Source organism: Rhea americana, unplaced genomic scaffold, assembly GCF_003343005.1.
Source record: "Rhea americana isolate MKP2758 unplaced genomic scaffold, rheAme1 scaffold_346, whole genome shotgun sequence".
Taxonomy (NCBI): domain Eukaryota; kingdom Metazoa; phylum Chordata; class Aves; order Rheiformes; family Rheidae; genus Rhea; species Rhea americana.
Window position 1 is genome coordinate 442591 of NW_028186475.1, and position 23538 is coordinate 466128.

The following is a 23538-nucleotide window of genomic DNA, read 5'->3' on the forward strand; positions in this document are numbered from 1 at the left end:
GGGCCGCCCGCGCCCGTCTCCCCTCAGCGAGGCGCCCCGGGCCGCCCGCCTCCCCTCAGCGGGGCGTCCCCGGGCCGCCCGCGCCCTTCTCCCCTCAGCGAGGCGCCCCGGGCCGCCCGCCTCCCCTCAGCGGGGCGCCCCCGGGCCGCCCGTGCCCTTCTCCCCTCAGCGAGGCGCCCCTGAGCCGCCCGTCTCCCCTCAGTGAGGCGCCCCTGGGCCACCCGTGCCCGCCTCCCCTCAGCGAGGCGCCCCGGGCCAGCTATCTCCCCACAGCGAGGCGCCCCCGGGCCGCCCGCGCCCGTCTCCCCTCAGCGACGCGCCCCCGGGCCGCCTGCGCCCTTCTCCCCTCAGCGGGGCGCCCCTGGGCCACCCGTCTCCCCTCAGCGAGGCGCCCCTGGGCCACCTGTCTCCCCTCAGCGAGGTGCCCCTGGGCCGCCTGCGCCGGTCTCCCCTCAGCGAGGCGCCCCGGGCCGCCCATCTCCCCTCAGCGGGGCGCCCCGGGCCGCCCGTCTCCCCTCAGCGAGGCACCCCCGGGCCACCCGTCTCCCCTCAGCGAGGCACCCCCGGGCCACCCGTCTCCCCTCAGCAAGGCGCCCCCGGGCCGCCCGCGCCCATCTCCCCTCAGCGAGGCGCCCCCGGGCCGCCCGTGCCCTTCTCCCCTCAGCAGGGCGCCCCGGGCGGACTCCCGCTCCACAGCTCCCTTCTGGGCCAGCCCGGGCGCCGCGGGCCCCATCCCGCCCTGCGGAAGGCCCCGTTCCCCTGCTCGGCCCCTCGCAGGGCAGCACCAGGCCTGGGCGCCTCTCGCCTTGCCCTGCCACCCCCGTTCCTCAGGAGCCCCCTCCCAAGCTCTTCTGCAGCCATCCGCTTCCTGCGCTGCGCTGCGAGCACTTACAAAAAGAAAAAAAATAGAAAGACAGCATTTGTTTTTCCTTCCTTCCCCGTAAACTCGTGACATGGAAATGAGTTTCCGAGCTGGATTCTTTCGACCGTGCGGGGTTTGGCCCTTCTGGAGGCAGTGAGGATGCAGAGCTGGATTTTGCAGCGAAGGCATCGCGGGAAGGTGTGATTTCGGGGTGGTTTCTATCCACGAGAGCAAAGGGAGGCCCAGCAGCGACTGCAGAAAGCTGGCAGTGGCAGGTGCGGTGGTAGCGCTCTGTGCGCACCAAATGCAGACAGCCGCAGTTGTGTCACGAGCAAGAGCCCAGCTCAACGGAGAGGGCAGGATCATCCCTCCTGCCCCGCACCGAGAGCCATGAAGTTTCTTAGCCATAATTGACACCCTGCGGGTTTTGCACTTCCTCCTGGACTGCCGTCAGCAAGGAAACGGCCCTCCAGGGCTGCCTGCAGCCTCGCCAGAGTCGCCGAGAAGGGAAGGGGACACAGCCCCAGGGCCTCGTCACACGCCACCGCTTTCCTCTCCAAAACCCCAAGAACTGTCCCCATTCCTTGTTTATAAGTTAACTACTTTTCCATAGTGAGTTTTTCCTCCTCACTAAATATACAATTACATGAAACACTAGAAGTATTTCACAGCTTTCAAACCATCTTGAACACAGTAAATGTGAAGCCACAGCTGCTGTTACTCTTGCTTTTTCCTGTTTGCGAAGAGAGATAACATTAAGTAGCTAGACAGCAACGTAATCTTCTAAGACAATTTAATAGTACTGCAGAACATATTTAAAACAGGGCTAGGAGTATTAAGCCATGAGAAACATTTGATGCAATTTAGGTTTTTAAGGATAGATGAAGGGTTTTYTCCTCTAATCAGCCTAAGTGCAAATACTACAGGTGCAAGGAAGAATGCAGGCCTTGCAATAAATCCTCTTGCCTTTTTAAGCTCAGTATTTAGCGACCGGTGCCCATCAGCAAGTCAAAGCTCCTTCCCAGTTGTCCTTTCCTTCTCCATAGCAGGGAATTCCAGGAGGCACAGGAAAACTTGAAGGGGCAAAAGCAACCAGACACCTCAGTGTAACATCTTTTGGATACACTTTTTTCTGAATGTTTCTGCACTGCAAAGTGAAACTCTGTAGCCCACCATCTTCTGCTGATGTTCTTCAACAGAGCAGGCTTTTAGCACAGGGGACAAGTTTAAACCTGAATTAGAATTCAGTAGACATAAAAGAGAGAAAAACAGGTTCAAGGTTTTTAAAAATATAGTAAGTACTATGGAGTACACTGCAGTAAGAGATTATCCTCCTAAATCTATAGATACTTCGGTGAGGGACACGAGTGCAAGGAATCCTACCCCCAGCYTCAGACCATGGGGCTGACGGCAGGGACCAGGTACCCGCCGCCCTGGTGCCCTCCGCTGGCTCCTCTGCCTGTTCGGCCTCCAGGGGAGCCACACGGGCAACTTCCAGCTCCAAACCCACTTCTACTACTACCTCACTGGCCAAGCCTTACCTGCTCAGAGGCCTTTATTTCTGGGATTGTATTGATTTACATTGTTGCTTGTATTTCTGCTCTCTTCTATTATCTCTTCAGTTCCACTCTACCCTTATACTGCTGTGCTGATATCTGTGTGCAGATTAACTCACCAATCCAGAGTAAAAATAAATACTAAGTAAAAATGGGTAGTTTTCTCCTAGATTAGCAAATTATAGGGGTTCACAAGAGGATCCCATGAGCACCCCAGTAAACACAAGGGAGGGAACAAAACTAGCTGGRAGCAAGCCAGCCAGCTGCAGCTCACCATTCTGGTTCTGGTGAACAGGTAGGTCAGTTCAGCTGTCTGCRAAACTCTGCAGGCTACTCTGGGACAGAGCACACAACACTGAAAATAAGCAGGACACTTCTTGAACAATAAAGAATCATTCTAAAACACTGAAGGAGTTTTATTCTTGCTAGCATCCGACCCAAGCGTCTTTTGAAACCAAAGCCTATTTCCCACACTATGTTGCCCTCCACCCTCCAAGTTACCATTATGCAATAGCTGAGTATCAAGCCAACAGCTACCACCTTAAATTAGCACGGTACCGTGTAGGTTGCTGTAAATACACTGGCCTTATTTATTACTTTGTTGTTCTTACTTTTTTGGGGGGAGGTGTGGGGGCGAAGTCCTGCTAAAAKGACACCAAGACACCTTTGGTCCTTTGAAGTGAACCGTTTTACACATCACCAAATGAGACACCAGAAAATGCACATTTAAAAAGACTATTCGTAAAAACTGAAATTTATTTTAATTTGAAAAAACAAACTGAGATTATTTCTTGATAAAAACTATTCACACAGCWTTCATGTTGTGATTTTTTATTTTAYTTTGAAATGAAACCATTGTACATTGTACAAACCATAACTACTGATGGAATAAATAAGTGAAAAATTATACTGCTGTACAACACACACACACACAAATCATAAGATGGAAAACGATTAGGTACTGAAGAAAACAAAATTCTTTACACCTTCTAACAGGCCCTTAGATATAAAGAACATTCCAAAACATGACGATGTTTATGTATGAAGATAGCCACCCAAAACCAATATTTTTATACTGCCTTGTTGATTATTTTTTGTTGTTTTGTAAGTGCCAGCACTTTTTGGAATGTTTAACAACTACTTTCCCAAGCATAAAAATTCCAAGGAATAGTTCTGCTATAAAATGTTTGGCTGAGTAAATCGCTTATTCGGAAGGCCTTCCCACATGTTCCACCAACTCAGCTAATTTACTTGCTTGCTTCTAGTTTCTTTTGCTTTTGTAAATGAAGCTCCAACATTCAGCACTGTAGCAAGGAAGCACTTCTTGATATTTGCACTATTTCTAAAACATTAGCTGTATGAGAACTTTCAGTCATCTTGAAGAAAATTACATCTCTCCTTCTGCTCCATGTCTCAATGCTTTCAATAAACCCTTTTTACAGTGAGTTCATAAAACAAGTTTCTGGTAGAGACAGGTCCAAGCCAAAAAAAGCTGGATTTAGATCTGATTTCAAACCTTATGTGGGTTTGAATCCAATATTCTGGTTTGGTCCCATCTGTACTTTCTGGCATTAAAATGTGTTTAATCACATCTGTTGGCCCATAAATGTTATCAGGCACTTCAAGAAAAGACTAATAACAGTCTTATACACTATTTTGGATTTCTTCACACCAGATAATGTCAAAGTCTCTTCTCTTAGAAACTGACAATAACAGGTTTAAGAAACCCAAATCTATCTGCTTGTTCAGTTGTCTGTTGTCACTAGAATCTCTGGTTAAAAAAAAAAGTTCTGAATGTATTTTGTATAAGCTGTAAATAAAGCATCACTATTTTAGAAACAAAGCCTCTAGAAATATGGTTATGATGTCTTGATTTTTAAGCCACAGAACAATGAACAGTTCTGAGCAGAAGCCACAGGAGAGAAAAGGAAATTTATAATTAAACCTGTTGATGTCAACAATGCCAATAAATGTTTCTATCTAATGAAAAATTTGAGGTATTTTAGTGCTATTTATATATTTTATTTCTTCCTAAAGCACAGGAATTAGTTCCTAAACCAAAAGTCTATTTAMTCCCTTGGAAACACCTACAAAATTAAAATAAAAAACCTGCTGTGATGCACCTGAAGATAGTGATTAGTAAACATGACTACTTCTCAAAGGTGGCATCAGATTAACTTTGTTTCATCATTAAAAATAAGAAAAAGCTAGTAAATCAAAAATATTTGTAAGTTTGAATCTTTCTAGATTTGCCCATTTAATATATCAATAGAATTTCTCACAAAATATCACTTAAATCTGAATGTAGTATACATACAAATCAATTGTCATTGACCAGTTATCCACATTTTAGGCATACACACAATTCAAGAGAGAATGCTACCATTTCATTGCATATATTGTGCAAATATTTTTTTGGCTCCTCATTTCCTTATTTTCAGAATGTTAATGGACTTCATGATCAGACCAGAAATCCCAAAAACTTATTAGGGAGCACACTGCTTTCATGAATGATTTGCAATCCAATTTTATTTAGTTAAAATCCAAAAAGTTTATTTCAACATAAAGAAATAGTTCTGAAACTGAATGCTGTATATTATTTGGAGTTTAATCCTACAAACATTTTATGGAAGGTCAGTATTGGCTCCCCAATCCTCCCTCCCTCCATTCCCTTCCCTGACTTCCCCATTGTTTTTCATAATAAAATGATAATTGCGAACGCAATGCAGTAGTCTAAGTGCAAGCCATTTTCACTATTGGAGAATTCAGAAATAAATAAGCTTAATGAAGAGCTAATTATGAAAATGTATCAACTGGAAGCAATTTTTTCATTTAAAAAAGTATTTACAGTTCTTAGCTTACAAACTATACGCAACCATTTTCATAGCTATGAGATCATAATTTAAATTACAAGTCCCATGTCCCAAAGCGAAGACAGACTAAGGGCCTAATCCAGCAATATGCGTGTGTTTGTGTGTGTGTGTGTGTGTGTGTGTATGCGTGCACATGCACGCATGTGTTAAGAGTTTTCAAGTGAGAAATAAATGCTTCCCACCAACATCAGCTATTTATAACTGAGTGCCCACCCTGGAAGTACAAAGCCCACTGTAAGATCAAGCCCTTATGAACTGACCTTTGCAGTTGGCTGTGGACCTCTAAATGCCATAAATTTGAAGGGAGTTGCACATGCTCAGCGCCTTTCAATCAAGTTTAGCATAAGCATACTTCAACATAATTGAAAAAGAAAAAACATTTCTACCAATGATGTAGAAACCATGGAAACAACAAGGCTTATTTACAAGACTTGCTGAAAGGAAAAGAAAATCCCAAATACAGTATTGACCTGGAACATAGAAGTAAACATCTTATAATGAAACAGTACAATAAAATCCAGTTCAGTGAAAACTTGATATCAAAAAAGACCAATTGAAAATAGGTTCACTGTGCATCAAATCCCTTTGATCCTATTTATGTACATAGTGGAACTCTTCTGTAAAGAAAGTTGTACCCAGTACAGCAATCTGGACCTAATACGTAAGTATTTTAACTGCTGTGTTATATTATATATTCAGATCTGGACTATAAATGGTAAACAGATGTGAACTTCTGATGAAGTTAAGTATTTAGAAGACCAAATTTACAGTTGCGAATGCCATGCATTCAATAAAAGATTTCCACTATAGCTGCTAAAATAAAATATCAAGCTCCTTTTTCTCCTTGGACTCCAAGAGTGAAAATGGCTTCCTGATCTTTATTTGTTAAAATTTAAGCACCAGGGATTTAAAATAATTTTTAAAAAAACAAAAAACAAAAAAAACCTACAAAACAAAAAAAAAATCCCAAACAACCAACCAAAAAAAACCTTACTACATGGCATTATACAAACATAGGCCACTTTGCAAAGGAGACTGTTGCAAAACAACTTTTAAAAATTAGCACTGTTTTCAGAACACAAGGCACAAAACAAAAGCAGACATCACGCCAGAACAATGAACTTCACATGAAAGCTAATAACTGACCTGTACCATCCTTAAATATCTTACATTGTTAAATAGAGAAATGAAAAAAAAATACAGCAGCAACATAATTGTAATTTTGACTTTAGAAACAGTGCGTAGACCCCTCCTGAGTTGTTTACTCCAACCATTTCAGAGACAGTAACTTAAAAGTTCTCAATGTTTGTTTCACAGGAAAAAGTTTTCAGTGTCTGAGAAGTTAAACCTTTGTTAGGCTTTCTTGGATTTTTGCTTGGTAACTTGAAAAGTTAGGAGTTCTGTCCTCATCCAAGAGAAGATGCTTAAGTAAGGTTGTTCTATAATTAAGCCCACTGATGTACCTTACATAAAAACTGACCAGAAAAATCTATAGTCTAAATCTCTTCAACATTTTGTTGGGAAGCCTCTACTTTCATCTTTTTAGAAGGTGGCACTCCTTCAGAGTCCTTAACAGGGGAAGAAGAAAAACAGTCATGTTATYATTGCACCGAACCTCAGTGCCATGAACATCAAACAAGAAGCAAGAGCAAACTCCCTGGTGTGTCATTTGTAAAATACAAATTATCCCTGGACATGAGAATGACATGACAAGTCAATTTGTTTCCTGAAATCATTCTTCTACTTCCACCTTACCTGAACTTCTTTACACTTGTTGTCATCTACTGAAAATGGGCTAAATTATAGTGAATATTCCAAATGCAACAGCCTTGATGCACGGTCATGTCTGGACTCCCCTTAGCTCCACACTCAAGCACAACAGTACACATGAATTTGTTCCAGCTGTAACCAAAGCAAYCTCCTCAGGACAGAACGTGCAAAGTTTGGGAAGAGTAAGGGGTGCACTGAAACAAGCCAATTATCCAGAAAGAAAATCAATGGACTGAACAGTGGTTATTTGAGGATCCCAGTGTGACGGGACCAACTACAAGGATAATTTCCTCCCTCCCTTCAGAATTTTTCAGTATTCCGGGAAGTGTGCATGTCCACTGAATTGACAAACATACACTTCTTAACAGATATACCTATAYCTACTTTTATAGAAGATATTTTAGTTCTGATCCTCTAAAGGGCCTTTCCAGTAGGTTAGGTCCAAAGAATTCATTAGTTGCAACAAATTTTAGTATTTCTTTACAAAACTAGCAGWGTCTAGTATAGGCAACCTGAAAAGTAAACTAGGTTAATCTAGTGTTACTGTTCAAGTTGAGTGAAATGCAAGAAGCCAAAGAAATGAACCGTACGAACAGAAACATGCATATGCATTTAATAGTCTAYAATGTCCATTTAAAACTCTACTGCTGCTTTATTGCCATCGCCTTAGGAAATGAGACTAAATGTACAACTGGCGTCCTTACATTTGCCTTTTAAGAAAAATGTTCTCTTCCAAATTCCAAATAATTGGGCTTTTGCACTTAAGGTTACCTGAGAGTTTTTAGATGCCTCTGTAATTATATCATTTTCTCCAGAGGACTGAATTTCTGCTTTCTCTGAACTATTCATGGAATTTTCCACTGAAGACTGTGAATTCTGTTCGTCAGAGGTATCTGAAATTTTAAGAAATCATTTTAAATAAACAGCAAGAGCTTTTAGGATGTTTTTTCACTAGCAACATCACAAACATAAAAACTTCACTCATCAGTAACTATTAATGGAAACTTATATAACAACACTGTAAGTTGTAATGAAGTTCAAAGTCCAAAGCCAAAACCACAGGTTGCTGCCACTTGAGCAGACCTTTGCCTTCATGCTACCAGCAGGATACAATTGCTGGGATGGGTCCCTAGAGGGAGCTAAGCTCACATATGCCCTATATCACAAACCCTTTCAATGCTATTTGCAAACAAGTTATAACATAAACTTTGTTAAAGGGTTGAACTCTCTGAAATTTGCTTTGAACCAGAATAGGCAGCTACAGAAATCACTGAATTGTTACAACACAGAACCTAAAACTGTGTGGCTAAGGAGATGGCATGAAATTATCTGAACTGAAATTCAGTCATATATTTAAAATCTACTTTTCTCCTTGCCACTACTTTTAGGTCAGCTTTTAGAAATTCATCTGACTAAGAGAAATTCATCTGGCTAGCTTAACCATGTCTGCTGCATGCATGTGGAAAAGTTTTCCAGTTTGCTGTGGTTCTTACCTGCTTCCAGTTTTTCTTCCCCCCTCCTCCTTTTTTAATCCTTTCATTCTATCCCTCTAAAAAATAAATGACTTACACTGCAGGACTCAGGGTTAAAACACTCAGTCCACTTGAATGGAAAGCAGGAGAACTTAAAAGTCTTTACTGATTAAATTTCACTAAAGGTTGAATACAGTATGTTGAGACACAGATTCATCAAAAAAAAACTCTGATACAAAAAAAAAAGTATTTGTTTCTGTATCCACACCAACAACAGTATAAAAACTGGAATTCATTCTTCCCCTTTCYCTATTCAACTCATTTAAAGATCTGAGAATTCCCTCAAGTGAGAAAGAAGTCTATGCATGGAGTCAGGGTTTAGGAAGTGATCTCTCCACATATCCCCGATTCAGACAAACAATTATKCTAGATGAAGAAAAACACAAAATTAAGACCCTCCCCCACTACCTGTGGTTAAAGAAGATGGCATAATTAGCAAATAGTGTGTATTTTTGTGGCATACTGCGTAAAAAGCATCACAAGTATTTCTGGAAGTTTCACTAACTTTACATAAAGTGAACCCTACAGTAAGCAGTCTCAAACATCAGATTCAAGAAATCCCAGCAGAATGAGCTTCCCCTCCATGTCCCACCAGAACACACCTCCATACTGACTAAAGAAACAACTCTCACAAGTCAGAAGAAATTTGAATTTCTGTTGTGCATGTCTCAGTCTATACAGCAATTTGAGCTAAGAAGGATTCTGTGCTGTGCACATCTCCCCACGACAAAAATAGACCTAGAGAAATTCCCACAATGGACAGYTCAGAGCTGCTGTTCCTCTTCCACTTGCTGCTGACCTTTGGGTAAAAGAATCCAGACTTGAAACTGTCAAGCCCAAAGCTATTCCAATGCCTGCAATGACTTGTTAACATAGATGAAATCAATTTTTTTACTGTTTTCTACTAAAAAAATTCACATGAGGTGTTTTTGACCACCCGAACTGCACCTTAGCTTTGAGGAACCTTCTTGATGTCAGCATGGTAATGTAAGATGCACAAGGTCATTAACCCTATCCAGCTGAGTAATGTCATAGTTCAAAGGGTTTGATCAAACATCACTTCTGGTACATGAAGAATTATCTAATAAAAACACAGCATATAGTCCTATTAGTAAGGAGTACTTTTTGTTATTACTTCTTCACCTCCTTTTACAGTAAATGGCTCTGGAACTAATCCAGAGAACCTGGTATGGTTTTCCCTGAATCTATACATTCAGTCACAGGAACATGTATGCTACGTAAAAACCTTACACAAATAGGTTCAGACAATATTAAACTTAGGAGGAAACCCACACAGTTTACCATGATCAAATAGGTCAGCTGAGATTTTCTTTTAAGGCTATGGCTTTCTGACRTATTTCAATTTCATGATAATTTGGTTGTCAAATTTTAATCCTAATTAACAATGACATCATGTAACCAAGATAAAAGATCTAAACTTAAATTCGTTAGTGGATCTGCTAAGCTAAGAATGGAATCAGTAGGACAAAATTTAATTGCTTTGCTATGGAAAGAATTCTGAAAACAAATTATTAGAATAGTGTTAAGGACATCTTTTATCTGTTATAATAGGACGAGGAAAATTAACTTCTAAAGAATAGAAATACAGAGCATGTTCCAATAACCCAAAATAATGCTTAAAGAGCAATGTTTAGAACAATATTTTAACCCTTACATATTTTTAATCTTCGAAGAACTGCAGTAAAATATTCTAACTCTTTTAGAAATTTAGGATCAAATTCAAAACCAGCTTTTGAGTAAGTAATTAGCTGGGCTAAGGACAAAGAAGAAAAGATTATAGTTTACACAATAAAAAAAAATCATTGACAGCTATCTCACCTCCATTTTATTTTCTTGTTAGGTAATGAATACTCCCAGATCTACCAAAACAACACTTCCTAGGATGTGTGATTAAATGGTAAAAGCAGATTTTGAATGATTTCTTTTTTGAAGACTGAGATTATGATAGCAACAAACTGAGTATTTTGTTTGATTTCTCTCTAAAGAGACCTTGAATGTCGATCTGACTTCTATTATTCTTTGGAAGGATCTTTGGGAGGCACAAGAGGCTTGCCACATTTTCATAGAAATGTTTGAGAACTCAGAAGCCATTTCTTTCGAATTGTTACTATTCAGTCTTTAAAATGAATCAGTAGATAAAATACATCAGAGCTAAAGGATAACTTTTTTGCTCAGGTTTGGAGACAATCTTTTCAGTTTACCTTCTGAGCCAGGTTGCTCCTTTGCTTCTGTCTGAGTTTCATCAGACTTTACTTCAGTGCCATCTGCTTGTGTTGTCAAATTCTGTTCTGGTGCTGGACTTGAATTACTACTGTTTTCTTGTTTTATCGGAGAAGCATCAGCTATTGAGCTCTGGTTGCTATTATCATCTGTTAAGAAAAGAGTTAAAATCAAAACATTCTAGTTTGATAAGATCTGAATAAAAAGGACACCTTAATTCTTCCATATTTCATTTTCTTATGTATTATTCCCAGACAATGTAGGCCATAGTCTAGCTTAGTGGAGAGCTGAGCAAATCCAGAAGCATTTAGACTAATACTGTGTTTGAACTTTTTCTACACCATCACCACGATGTTTTCTGCCCTGGCAGCCTATGCTGTAATACAGGTGTTTTCAAGTCAAAACATCATTAGTTAAATTACATGCTAGGCATGCAAGCTCATCTACCTCACTTTGCAGCTGCATAATCACTACATCCAAAGGACTACAGGAACACATAAGCTGGTGATGGGACCATCCCTTTTCAGAGCAGCCTGAAGTCAGATCAGATTAAGTTTATCATGAAATTGTACAATATTGCTTAAAAACACAAATGATAAGTGATTATAAAAGAAAGTATTACATTCACTTCACAGACGAGGGAACAAGACTTAAGAAAATTAAATAACCTGACCAAGTCAAAAATTAAGTAGTCTGCAACACAGATCAAAAATTAATCCAAATCTGTGAATATCCTGCTCAATCTTTTAATCGCAAGGCCATACTTGCTATGAACACTGCAAAAGCCAACCATGAGGCAATAAAAATGCAAATAAAGCTGAAACAAAAAATTTACATCCCACCAAAAAGTGATCCTCTATAATCAGCTCAACTACTGCCACATTCTCAGTCATAATTGCTATGCAAACACCTAGAAGATAAAAAATTAAAACAGAGATGAGCTGTGAAGGCTCCTCTGTAATAAGCACCATGTTAACATTCAACAGTTCACACTTCTTAAAATTTTCTTAATTGATCTAATAGTGCCTGGCTCTGGCAAGCAAAAAATGTTTCCTTAACTAGTTAATTTGAGCAAGCTCAAAACTTCCCGGCAGAAGGAAGATGCAGCAGAATCACTACTTAGCACTAACAGACTACTTCTGTCCTGACTCACCTGCAGCTGTTGAGAATAAATTTTAAGCACAGCTCAATAAGTATAAAGCCAGGATATACAGTGGCAGTTTGGGGAAGGGGGTGTCCTTTCCGTCCTCCCCCCCCCCAAACAAACAAACAAACCCACATAAGCTCTACAATGTTAAAACTTCACATAGGTAAGTATATGGCATTCTGGATGGTAGATATATGTATTTTCTCACATTCAGCACCAGCAACAATTTACTTTCACACACAGCTCAGATGAAAATGGCATTTAAAAACCATTAAGACATCTACAAAATAGAAATCCAAAGCACCAGATGAGTATCTGATGTCACTCTTTGGCCCAACCATGGTGCTGTCCATATAACTGACCAATGGAGAATCTGACATGGCTAGCTTATACTTTCATAGTAGGTTAGCAGGGTAATTGGGGCTGACCTTCTCCCACTCACCATGCATGTCCATCATCCCTGGAGAGGAGCTGTTTTCTGGAGTGGTAACTTCAGAGCCACATTTTTCATCTTTGCCTTTTTTCTTATTCTTATTTTTCTGAGAAAAAACAAGTATCCAAATAAATTAGATCACCAGGAAGAAAAATTCATGTCAATATAAGGCTCTTCTCACTCATTACCCRGTAAGTATCTTACTTAACTTTCAAGTGATTAAAAAACCCAAGAACCACTGCAGTTTTCAGGAATGCATTTGTCCTAATGATCACAGGGACATTTTTGTAATTGCATTCTTTGTAAGTGTCACAAAGCACTAGAACATCTAGGTTCTTATCCAAAAATTCTAGTAATGGTTAGCACTTGAACATGTTTCGTCTTCAAACCACTGCACAATTTTCGTAAGACTACAAAATTCTCAGTGCTATCCCTCATTCTACAAACGTGCCATCTGAGGCACAATGACGAGTGCCTTGCTGAAACCGAGCAAAAGAATTTGGGAACTGCACATGGCTAGTTGTGCTAAGTTCAAAGAGCTACCAAAGCAAGGCCAAAAGAACCCCTGTTACAACAATTAAAGGAAAGAACATCACTGATCAGAGATTTGGGAAACTATACTGTATGGCACGTATATGTGTATATTAACTCCTAGCTTGGCAGTTAATACTCCCAGCCTGGGAGTTACCCAGCTTGGTATATTCTCTCTTTCTTATCAGGAAGCTTGTAGAATGCACCTAGAAAGTATGCATGAATACACAACAGGAATGATGAGAGAGAGCTAGGATTTTAACACTAAGATGACAGCTATTTACCTCTTTCCCAATGACCAAGACCACAGAGATCTCTTCCTTCCCTAAACCTGATGCTGTTTATTCATTAAAGCTAAAGAATGAAGAAAAATCAGACTGACCTAAAACAAAGAGCATAAAAAAAAAAGTCCTACATGAACAAYAGGTCAAAACATGCTTGTGACCAAAAGAACAGTACAAACTGCAAGCATTAAGACAAAGGAAGAGACAGCGGCATCCATCACGTGGAAAATATTTGTCTGTTAAGAGATGCAGCGCTTCCAATTAAGAGGTGATGTAATCGGTCTCACAGGAGAAAGAGCCAGCTGCACTGCTTTTGGAGGATCCTGCATGCCTGCTGAGAAGACAATTAAAAGCCTGACTCTAGGAGGAACGTTCAGCAACTCATCTAGTCAGATAAGACAGCGCCCTCCAACAAGGGAAAAAATAAAACCACAGTCAAATATAGTCTAAGACTGCAAAAGAAATTCAACAAGTGAGATCTTGAAACATTTTTCCCTCTACTTTAAATATATTATTTGGCTTTTTTTAACTGCATTTTTACTTCTGAGAGAACAAATGAAATAACTCAGATTTTATTCCCATATATGGAACTGAGGTGAAAGCATATGGAATTCTTTAACCTTGCAAAACTGATATTCAGAGGGGGTATAATCTCTCAGCGAATATTTCTTCTTCTTTTTTTTTGGCAAAGTGAAAGGCTACTTTTGGCACAAGAGAAATTGATAAAATGACTGCAAGAAATTTAAGCTGAGATAAAAAAAAAAAAAAAAAAAGTTTAAGCTTAGCTATCAAAGCCATGAGGTTCCATAACAGCCTTCCAAAACTAGTAGGAAGCAAGAGCCCTCCTAATTAATTCTAGTTTCAGAAAAAAGATTAAAGTGGCTTAGGAAGACTCCATTCCTCTATACTAGTAAAAAGCGAGTATTCTCCACCTGCTCCTGCACACACAGATGAAATCAGGTATAAAAGGATGCCTATAACCAAACAGCTAAGATAACCCCTATCTGATATTTATTTGTTAAAAATGTTCAGAATATTTTGGGGGGAACTTCAAGAGCCTAAAGAGAAACCTTATGACATCAAGTCTGCAGCATCTGGAGCAGCACAACAGCCTCTACTTGTGACAAGCAGAATGTGACTGTAGGATGCTAAAGTGACTGGTTTTGAAGGAATGTCCTAAGTTCAGCAAATTTGGGGTCTAAACCTAAAAACTCACTAGTAATGAACAAAATGGCTCAAATACTGCATCTAAACTCTGTTCATACAGGCTTTACATAAACTCATGYTTATTAAGAGAGAATCTAACTTTAGGATTGGTAGCAGTCACATTGAAAATCAATCTAAAAACCTAGGTAGAAAATTGTTTACAAAGTACTGTGGTATCCATCATACAAGCATAGCTTGGCCATAGGAAACCCCTGAAATAGCAACACACAAGCCTAACTACCTAAAATCACAAAAATAGCACCACCTTTTCCCTCAGTGCATCACAAATAATAAAATCAAGACCAAACATTTGAGAACTAGTCAGAATGAACAAATTTCTGTTAAGAAACCAGGAAAAGTTTCACAATTCACTAGTAATTATTTCATAGAAATTTCACTGCTCAAGCTTTGAAAGAGCAGAAGCAGCTCACCATGACTGCTAGAGTCAAGAAAATGTTTGGCGTACCCAAAGGCACAAAAAGAAACACACTCTGCTTAAAAGAACCCTATTCAAAAACAGGTCTTGAACATGGACTTTGAATAAGGCAAGTCTGTGAAACTTTTGAAAACTATTACTTTTATACACTTACTAGTCAAGTAGTGTTCTTCCAAATAGGACTTAATTCACATTTCAAATAAAGTAAAACTACGGGACAGCCCAAGGAAAGAGCACCAAACTAAGGACATATACTCAATTACGTCATTAATTTACTGTGGCAACACCAATTAATATTCTCTCTGTAACAATATATCCATTTATAAAATAGGAATAACATTGATAACTAAAGCTGAAAACAACGTGTAGGTGMTGTCAACTTTGATTTTTATACTCACTGTTCTTACACCATATGACTGTATCTTGGGAAATAAACAGTACTTCCCCAGTGCACATTAAGAATGTAAATACGATGCATATACAAAACATTTACCATGAGAAAACGGACACTACAACAGAAGCATCTGCTGTACTGCTCGATGGACACCTTAAACAATACAGATGATCTCACAGTTCCACAGGGTTTTCCTATCCTTACTTCAATGTTTTGTGTCTCTTTTTGAGCAAAATGGCAGTGGTGCTTAATGATGCACAGACAGAAGAATGCATTCTCTAAACAGTTTCGTAGCAACTACTTTCCTCTAAAGCACCAGGCAGGAAAAAAGGGAACTGTAATTTTCATATATATATAAAAACATATATTATATACACATATTCAATGTGCATATATATGTTTATATAAACACACACACATATATTTCCTTTATTATGTTGGGAAAAGGTTTCAAAATCAATTGCAAATCAACTACAAAAAAATACACGTTTCAAGTGCAGTGTTTACTACTTATCTAAGAATTGATCCAACGTGACTCAGGGAAGACTGCCACCTATTGAACCATCAGCATCACTTTCTGTGAAAATCAACATTTGCCCTAGAGCTCTTACATTCAAATGCTGGAAAGACCCACACTAGTCTTAACTTACAGGCTCAAAGAGGAGCATATTTCTTCCGACCTTCCTGAAAAATGATTCTCTACATCTTCTAATAGCAAGACACTGCAGTATACTTACATCATCGACTTTAGGCTCTGTTACCGGTACCCATTTGTAAATCCTTAGGGATGTGTCACCAACTGTCACCCACTTCTTCTCCCTACAAAATTATAATGCAGGAGAATTTAAACTTCATATTCAAAATAAAGTGATCTACTATTGTAAGTTGTCAAGGATTTAAATAGGCTATTACATCGTCTTTAGTGCTGTATTGTGCAAATTGTTCTTTGCATTTCAAAAATTTGTTAGAGCACTGCTAACTTGCAGAATTCTGAGGGCTGTTACTTGTCTAGGTGAGTAACTGCGGTAGCAGTAATGAGACCTGGATTAAAGGTATAGTTAAGAACAGCTATTCAAAATGCAGATTTAATGCTTACAGTTTTCACTCAACTTTACAGATAGAAGAGTTTTTAAACAGACCAGTGTGTTTTGGTTGTCATGAAGCTGTTTAATGGTATTAGAAATCTAAAYGCATTTTGACCATCTGAGGTTTATTTTTAGATAGAAATCTGCTGTTAGCAATTTAACATTCACTCAACACTCCTGTCAGACAGTTCTGAAATTTTAGCCTTAGAACCAACAGCCTTATTGGTAGCARTATGTGCTGCGATGCAGAATTCAGATCCAGGAGAGCCTGGCTCTCTAGGACAGGAAAGGCTGTGAAGGCTACGGGAGAGGGAAAAAGCATAACCTGCAGCACTCTGTGCAGCCCCTGCCAGCCAGCCAGCAAGTCAGGACGCTGACAAGTTGCGAAGGAAACCTGGCCGGAGGGTGTCACTACATTACGGGGTCATGCAGACACAGAGCGCAGAGATGGAAAGGATGCTGAACACTGAGTTAAGGGATGAATTCCTTGAACTCTTTACATCAGAACATTAAAGCAAGGTCCATAATGCCAGAGAAATTTCATCCAGTTTCTGTGATCAGTTTTCAGGTCACAGATTACCACTGCTGGTTCCTGGGTTTGCAATATAGCTCTGCAAAAGGATCAATTAAAAGTTAACAACACAGACCAATTCCATCAACTATGCAGGAACATCTGAAATTAATTTGGCATGAGATCTCAAAATAAGCATTTTTATTATTTCTTTTTTAAAAACACATTTAAGTAACAGATTTGGAATCTAGTTAGAGATTAAAAAATGTTCTTTGCAGGATGGGAGAAGCTGAGTGCGACTCCAAATACATGCGATATCTCCGTTTTTAGAGTTTCCAGAATCAAAAGCAGCCACATTGTACAAATGTCACAAACACCCTACTGACCATTTGTTTCAGCAACTAAATCCAATCTTATTTGTTTTCCCTTTAGAGAAGACACTTTCCTGTCCCYCCACCCCACCAAAAAAGCAAATTTATAAGTTTTGGACCTGTCCACAGGGACATTTTAATTAAAATATATAGTTTTCCCACTGCACTTCCTGGAGTACAGTTTAYCTAAACACGTTTAGATCCATCCATTTAGGTATACTAGATTGGTAAAGTATGTCTAAAGAAAATTTTATGCTAATTTAGAGTTCTAGTGCTAGACGTGATAAAAATGACAGTGGAGATGAGGGCATGTAAACAATGAAAGCAGACTTAATTGTGAAGCAATGATTTTTGTTTGCTTTTGGCTTTTTTAACGGATACAAGACAGACTAAACTTATTTCTAGTTAGAAAAACCTTTGAAATTATGGAAATAGAATCAGCTGGAAGATTTTGCTTTGGGTGGGGGGAGGTGAATAAATGTTTAAAAATCAAGATTTTAGTCTTTTCCTACAGCAAAATATTACTTAGAGATGCTGCACTGGAAAACCAAAAGTTCAAGATACCTGTTAGCATCTCAAAGCAGCCTCACACAGCATCTTCACTGGACAGACTGTAGAACACAGGAGGAAACCTATATTAGTAACTTTTTCTTTCTAGTATTAAAGTTAGCCCTGACATTTTAATTCTTTTGAGCTTCTTAAGTACCCCTTTAAATTTCGATAACCTTCAGCTGTAGGGACTTTTTTCCTTTTATGATTTCAATACACACCATTTCAGACAACAACGGGAATAAAGATATTTTGTGATGGAAGTACACCAACATCCCAGTCCTGCAAGCACTTATGGTTAAAAAGAAAACCCAACACTGAACTGCTATTATTCAATATTTTTACATATGTAAGTATTTGCAATATTGAAACTTTAAGACCATGAAAGTATTAATAAAAAAGCACAAGACAAGCTCCTCAAACTCTTAATAAAATAAAATCACTGGCAGCATAAACATGAATTCGTTAACAAAGAAATGTAATGGAGTTTCAGACATCTAAGATCAACAGGGTAAAATAACTTCAGAATTTAAGAGGTTTATTGCAAATAAAGCTTAAAATGTTATCTGTAGTATTTACTGCCTGTTTCAAAAAAATCCACAAAAATAAAAAACGGTTCTACTCTGAATCCTCACTCCCCCCTCCTTTTTTCTTCTTCTCTTTTGTGCAAAGTCATGACTCCAGCCTGCTTTTCGGGGCCATTCCTTTTCATTTGGTTAGAATTGACAATTTATTCGTGCTGCCCCTAACACTCAGTTTGCTGAAGCTGCACAAACTACAAAATACTCTAGCTGACCAGAGCACGCCAGAGCCAGAATGAGGAACTCCGGAGCTCTCACGCCTGCCCTGTTGTGAATCCCTGCTTAGGTTCTCCACGTGTTTTCCTGTCTGCAAAACGGATCTGCTGTTGAACCCACTCATCTTGGGAYGCTGACCAGAATGCCACCCAGGCAAGTCGACCTGGGTAAGTCAATTGCCAACTTTGTTAGGCAATCATCAGGCAACACTTTTTATTAACTACCCTGTCACACCATACAGGGTGACCTCTGTATAGACTCGTGGATTGGAAGAGAGAGAGGAACACTATCAACCTGAGAGTTAYTCAGACTAAGGATTTGGCAATTACCAAATTCAGTTGCCCGTGTCTACCTGACAAACTCCACAGCTTTCCAAAAGACATTTTCCTGGTTTTAAACCTGTTCTTCCATAAATGACCCAAGCTAACAAAAGGGAAATGTCAAAACTGAAAATACACACAATACTTCCCAGTATGGAAGATTAAAACCAGGAAAATGAAATTATCTTAAATGTTTTAATTATAATAAATTCAGAAACTAGTCAATGCAACAGGAAAAAAAAGCCTTATATTTATCTGAAGTTGTGTTAAAGCATTCTTAGATTTTGAACCATACCATTTTAAGGACAGTCAAGGATATGCACAGTAAGCATTAATATCAACACTTTTTTTAGCTCTTTACTTAGCCCAAGGCACACTACTACCCTAGAACTTACATAATTATATACTAAATTCCCCCTTTTAAATAACTCAAGACTCATAAATATATTTATATTTTGAATAATAACACTAAAGCTCCCAAGATGAGCATCTAATTCCATGTATAAAAGTAATATACTGGTGAGCAAACACAACAGTGTATATTACACTTATACATAAAGTGTCAAGGCAGCTTTTGCAGCAGCACTGAGTGCTAGAAACATTCGATGGCAGGGAAACAGAAAGCCTTTACTGCCAACACGTTACCACTCAAGAAAGGGCTTTCACACCCGCGTGGCTCTGTGCGGTGACTACCGCTCATCACAGCGATGGGCTTTTGCACCAGGGCTGCTCCCACACGGCCCATCTTCTGCTGAGGATCACGAAGTGGCGTCATAAAGCTGAATTTATCACATCACGCTCACTTGCATTGCAACCGAGTTTGGTGAAAATCACAGAATTATGACCTCCCTGTGGGATCGAGCACAGGAGAAGGGGGGGGGAATGCTGTTATTACACACACACAGTGCTGTCGGACACAGAAAAGAGTTTTTTTTTTTAATGTAGGCTTGCTTTTCAGAGCACGCCTATTGCTACGTAGATGTTTGTCTCGAGACTAACACGAAGCTGCCCCAAACATACATATGGCGTCTCTGGACCATGCTGCAAATACAATAAAATATAATGTAGCATCAAAATGAATGGAAAAGACTAATGGTTAAGGACATCACTCTCTTGCAATTTAAGTATGTTGCATTATGAGAGTCCCCTTTTAACTTACATACGCCAGCCTGTTTTTAAGCAAGTTCTGCTAGGTTCCACACTGCAACAAGCACCTTTTCTTACAGTAATGAGAAACACGGCTTTACAAATAAGACTCCTCCTTTACATACATCCAACTTTCACWGAAGTCAGAGAGCATGTCCTGGCTCAAAGAGAAATAATTATGAACCAGAAAAACTATTTTGAAATTCAACCATGATAACTTGTGTTCGGATAACTACAATATTTCAAAGTAGTTCCTCTGCGTACACTAGAGGATTTTTAACGTCAGTCACCACTACGTGAAGTACAATCTTAGCAGGAAACCAAATGCAGCCAATGTCTTACCTACCAGCCTGACTAAACTAGACAGACAATCTGGTAGTATCAAACAGTCAGTCTTTTCTAAAGACATCATGTTAAGAAGTTCTATGCCTCAACTACTTTTCAGATTGAAAATCTATTGCAAGAAGGAAGCATGAGCAGCAAAACCTGCAGAAACTCAATCTCCGAGCATTACATACCACACAAAAATATTTTACAAAGTCTGAAAGGAGACAATGAACAGAAAAGCCACAGTCACACTGCCTAGAAACTCTGCTCCCTAACTAGCCACAACTAGAGATCCCAACCAGTGTTATCTGGGAAGGTAACATGATCTCACTGCCTACAGTCATTTTGCTCCTCAACTTTTACAAAATATGCTTTGTTTTAAGCTACATCCCAGTCAAGTCTGCTTCAACAGCTGATTCTCTTCCATAATAAATATTTAGTACTTTCTGCAACTACATCCATCAGTTCTCCAAGTTCACCTCTACTTTATGAAGTGCTATCACTATCCCTAGATTACTGCTTTGATAAACAGGGGAGAAAAAGGGAAAATGACTTACACAAAGACACTGCAATTTAGTGACAAGACAGCCGAAGATTTCCTCATTACTGGTGCATTCCCTAATCAGGACACCTAGTCAGCCACACCATGCCTCTATCCTTATGTTTGCATGGATGCCCAAAAGTTCAGAAACCCCAGGTACTCAGGCAAATTATTTCACTGCCTCCTAAGACATCCAGAAACTTAAACTTGTATGCCACCCATGGCAGGTTTTTTTCCCAGTGTAACTCTGCATCTTCTATCATTCAATAAATCTGACTTACTTTTTTTTTTAAAGAGCGTTTCTACTATTTCGTAATGCTGGTTGAGAACTCAACAGTTTTTGCCCCTCTCTTCTTGAGAGCCTATTTAGAATCTACACATACTTGTCAATAAAACAAAAGATAATCCCATACTGTTTATAATTCATTGAGTAAAATTTAACTTGGATGATTTTTTAATAGACTGGAAGAAACGTGGCAACTATTGTTAAGAAAAAGTAGGTCTACACTCTTAGCCATAGAAATATAGCATTCTGCCACGTAAACACAACACAACCACGTATTTTGTAGGATGCGTACTAGGGGTTTTCTAAAATAGATGCTCATTCACGACAGCAATTTAAACAAAAGAGATTAGCTTTAATCTTGAGATTTATGTAACTGTAACAACTTTACCATTTACTACCATAAGCTAAGCTCCAGTAATATAAAAAGTGCTAGGCATGATACAAACATGCATGACGATGGATACCTGCATCAATGGATGGATTTCTGTCTAAGAACRAATTTGTATTTTCTACAGGACAAGCTCTGTGCTGATGGGAACTCACTTCAAATAGGCATGCACATACACGTGGCAATACAGGCACATAGTAATATTGCACAGCAAGGCTGCTCTGCACCTTCAGGTACTGAGGGTGTGCCAGCCACTGGAGCCACTGTCAGTTTAGAGAAGTTTGCAATATGGGCTGCAGTACAGAAATGCAGCACTCCACATGTACAAGTCTCAGAGAACTCTATTCTATGGAACATTGTATGCAAGGTATTTTAATCCTCAGTGGCTGCATTTCCACAGAAAAGCTGTGGATGGCAACAAATTGCTCCTATTATGCAAATGAAGCTGCACACTGAAAATTGCCTATGTGGCTCTTTATAGACTAGCAATTCCTACATCTTAGGAAGTTCAATTTCACAAGACAAGTCTTCTCAAAACATTTGAACCACAAACACAGAATCTCTCTTGCTAATTTTCCAATGTACTTGACTGCAAGCAAGCAGGGGGAAAAAATCATGAGATTTACCAGCAAATTATGATTCCTTTAAATATATGAGAAATGGTTTGTGTAAATATTTGTGACATGTACAGGCAAAAAGCCATATGAATACTTCTGACAGCAATCAGAAGAAACACTTTGCATGATTCTGTACAGTAACCCTTTCAAACAAGCTCTCTCTCAGGAGGGTTAAAATGTACAAAATCTATTTATACCCTAAGATTTCTGTTTTATAGGGGAAGCCATAGCAACTGACATGATGGCAGAAAGCGCTTGCCAAGAAAAAAAAAACTGATGTTTTGTTGAATGGCCAAGCTCCTGCCTCTACTCTTCTCTGAAATCCACCAACTAGGACTCAAAGGAAACGTGCTGCACTCATGAATGAAACACCTACAAATAAAATAGTCCCACACATCCAACAATGCTACTTTTTGCTAAAAAGTACTCTCCCTTCGCTATACAGCTTTGATCTTTCATAGCTGGCCAAAAAGCCAGCAAACAGCACTTAAAAACATCACCAGAGAAGAAGAGAGTTCCTGAAATCAGCAGAGCTGTAATCCCGCGACTGCTTCGCTCCCCGCACAATGGAGGGATTCTCCGAAATCCCCGTCTCGTGCCCTGCGTTACCGGACACACATTTTCATTCTTTGTCCAGCTCAAGCCAACTGGCCCGCTCACGTGCTCAAGGCCATTTAAAAACGCAACAATCCATTTTGCCAGGATAACAAACACATTTAATTTCTGCATTTTGTTTTTAATGCAACCAAAGCATTTAGCTGTAGATTACAAGAAAAGTGCTCCCTTGTTTTATAAGGCTCAAAACAGCCCAGCTATGCATGCTAATGCTAACCAAAGAGATTTTCTGCGGATTTCACGTTTAAGAGAAGATTTTAAAATACACGCACAAAGACTACTGAACAGTCTACTTGCTGGAAGAAAGATCCATTCTCAAGTCACACTGGCACTGCCCCTTACCCCTCCAAAACCACTAGACCGACTGTGCAGCACACTGCAATAACTGCGTTTCRCTGTATTGTCTGAACACCTCGTGTCGATTTTCGTAATAAAGGCAGAAAAAGACAAAAGCGTGAAGAAAGGGGGGGAGAAAAAAAAAGCCAAAGCACTTTTAAGGCCTAACAAAAGGGGATGATTTCACTGGGGTACGACCTTTAATTCTGTATTTTAAAGCAAGTTCAAGCAGCGATCCCGGCCTCTCTCGCTCGGGAGTCACACCCGCCAGAGCGCCAGGGGCAGGCGACCCCAAACCTCGGCACCGGGGGGGAACTGAGGAAAGAAGAACTTGAGTTGTACAGTGACGTTTTAACGCTCTGGGTTTTTTTTTTTTTTTTTTTT

The 23538-nt window shown here is 39.6% G+C and overlaps 2 protein-coding genes across 2 annotated transcripts in view; both read right to left on the reverse strand.

The window, feature by feature from the left end:
- MLXIP (MLX interacting protein) overlaps positions 1–3828 on the reverse strand; it is a 55525-nt gene extending 51697 nt beyond the window's left edge. The window contains exon 1 of the mRNA XM_085311620.1: positions 3810–3828. Within this exon, the coding sequence (XP_085167746.1) occupies positions 3810–3828 (19 nt within the window). The remainder of the gene's footprint in view (positions 1–3809) is intronic.
- BCL7A (BAF chromatin remodeling complex subunit BCL7A) lies at positions 3234–19673 on the reverse strand. Its single transcript, XM_085311621.1, has 7 exons — positions 19567–19673; positions 16676–16744; positions 16003–16084; positions 12424–12520; positions 10816–10983; positions 7833–7954; positions 3234–6859 (listed from the first exon to the last, which is right to left on the reverse strand). Exons 1-7 carry the CDS (start codon positions 19671–19673, stop codon positions 6788–6790), a joined length of 717 nt encoding a protein of 238 aa, XP_085167747.1. The 3' UTR covers positions 3234–6787.
- Between the last annotated feature and the right edge of the window lie 3865 nt (positions 19674–23538).

Bases quoted from the DNA above. Each gene is read 5' to 3' on its own strand.
- BCL7A (XM_085311621.1), bottom strand. From the start codon at position 19,673: ATGACGCCACTTCGTGATCCTCAGCAGAAGATGGGCCGTGTGGGAGCA. The intron at 12,521-16,002 runs GTAAGTATACTG...GTTTTTTCTCAG, and splicing joins CAGAGCCTAAAGTCGATGAT to AAAAATAAGAATAAGAAAAA. The intron at 7,955-10,815 runs GTAAACTGAAAA...TTAAAATTTCAG, and splicing joins GGAGCAACCTGGCTCAGAAG to ATACCTCTGACGAACAGAAT.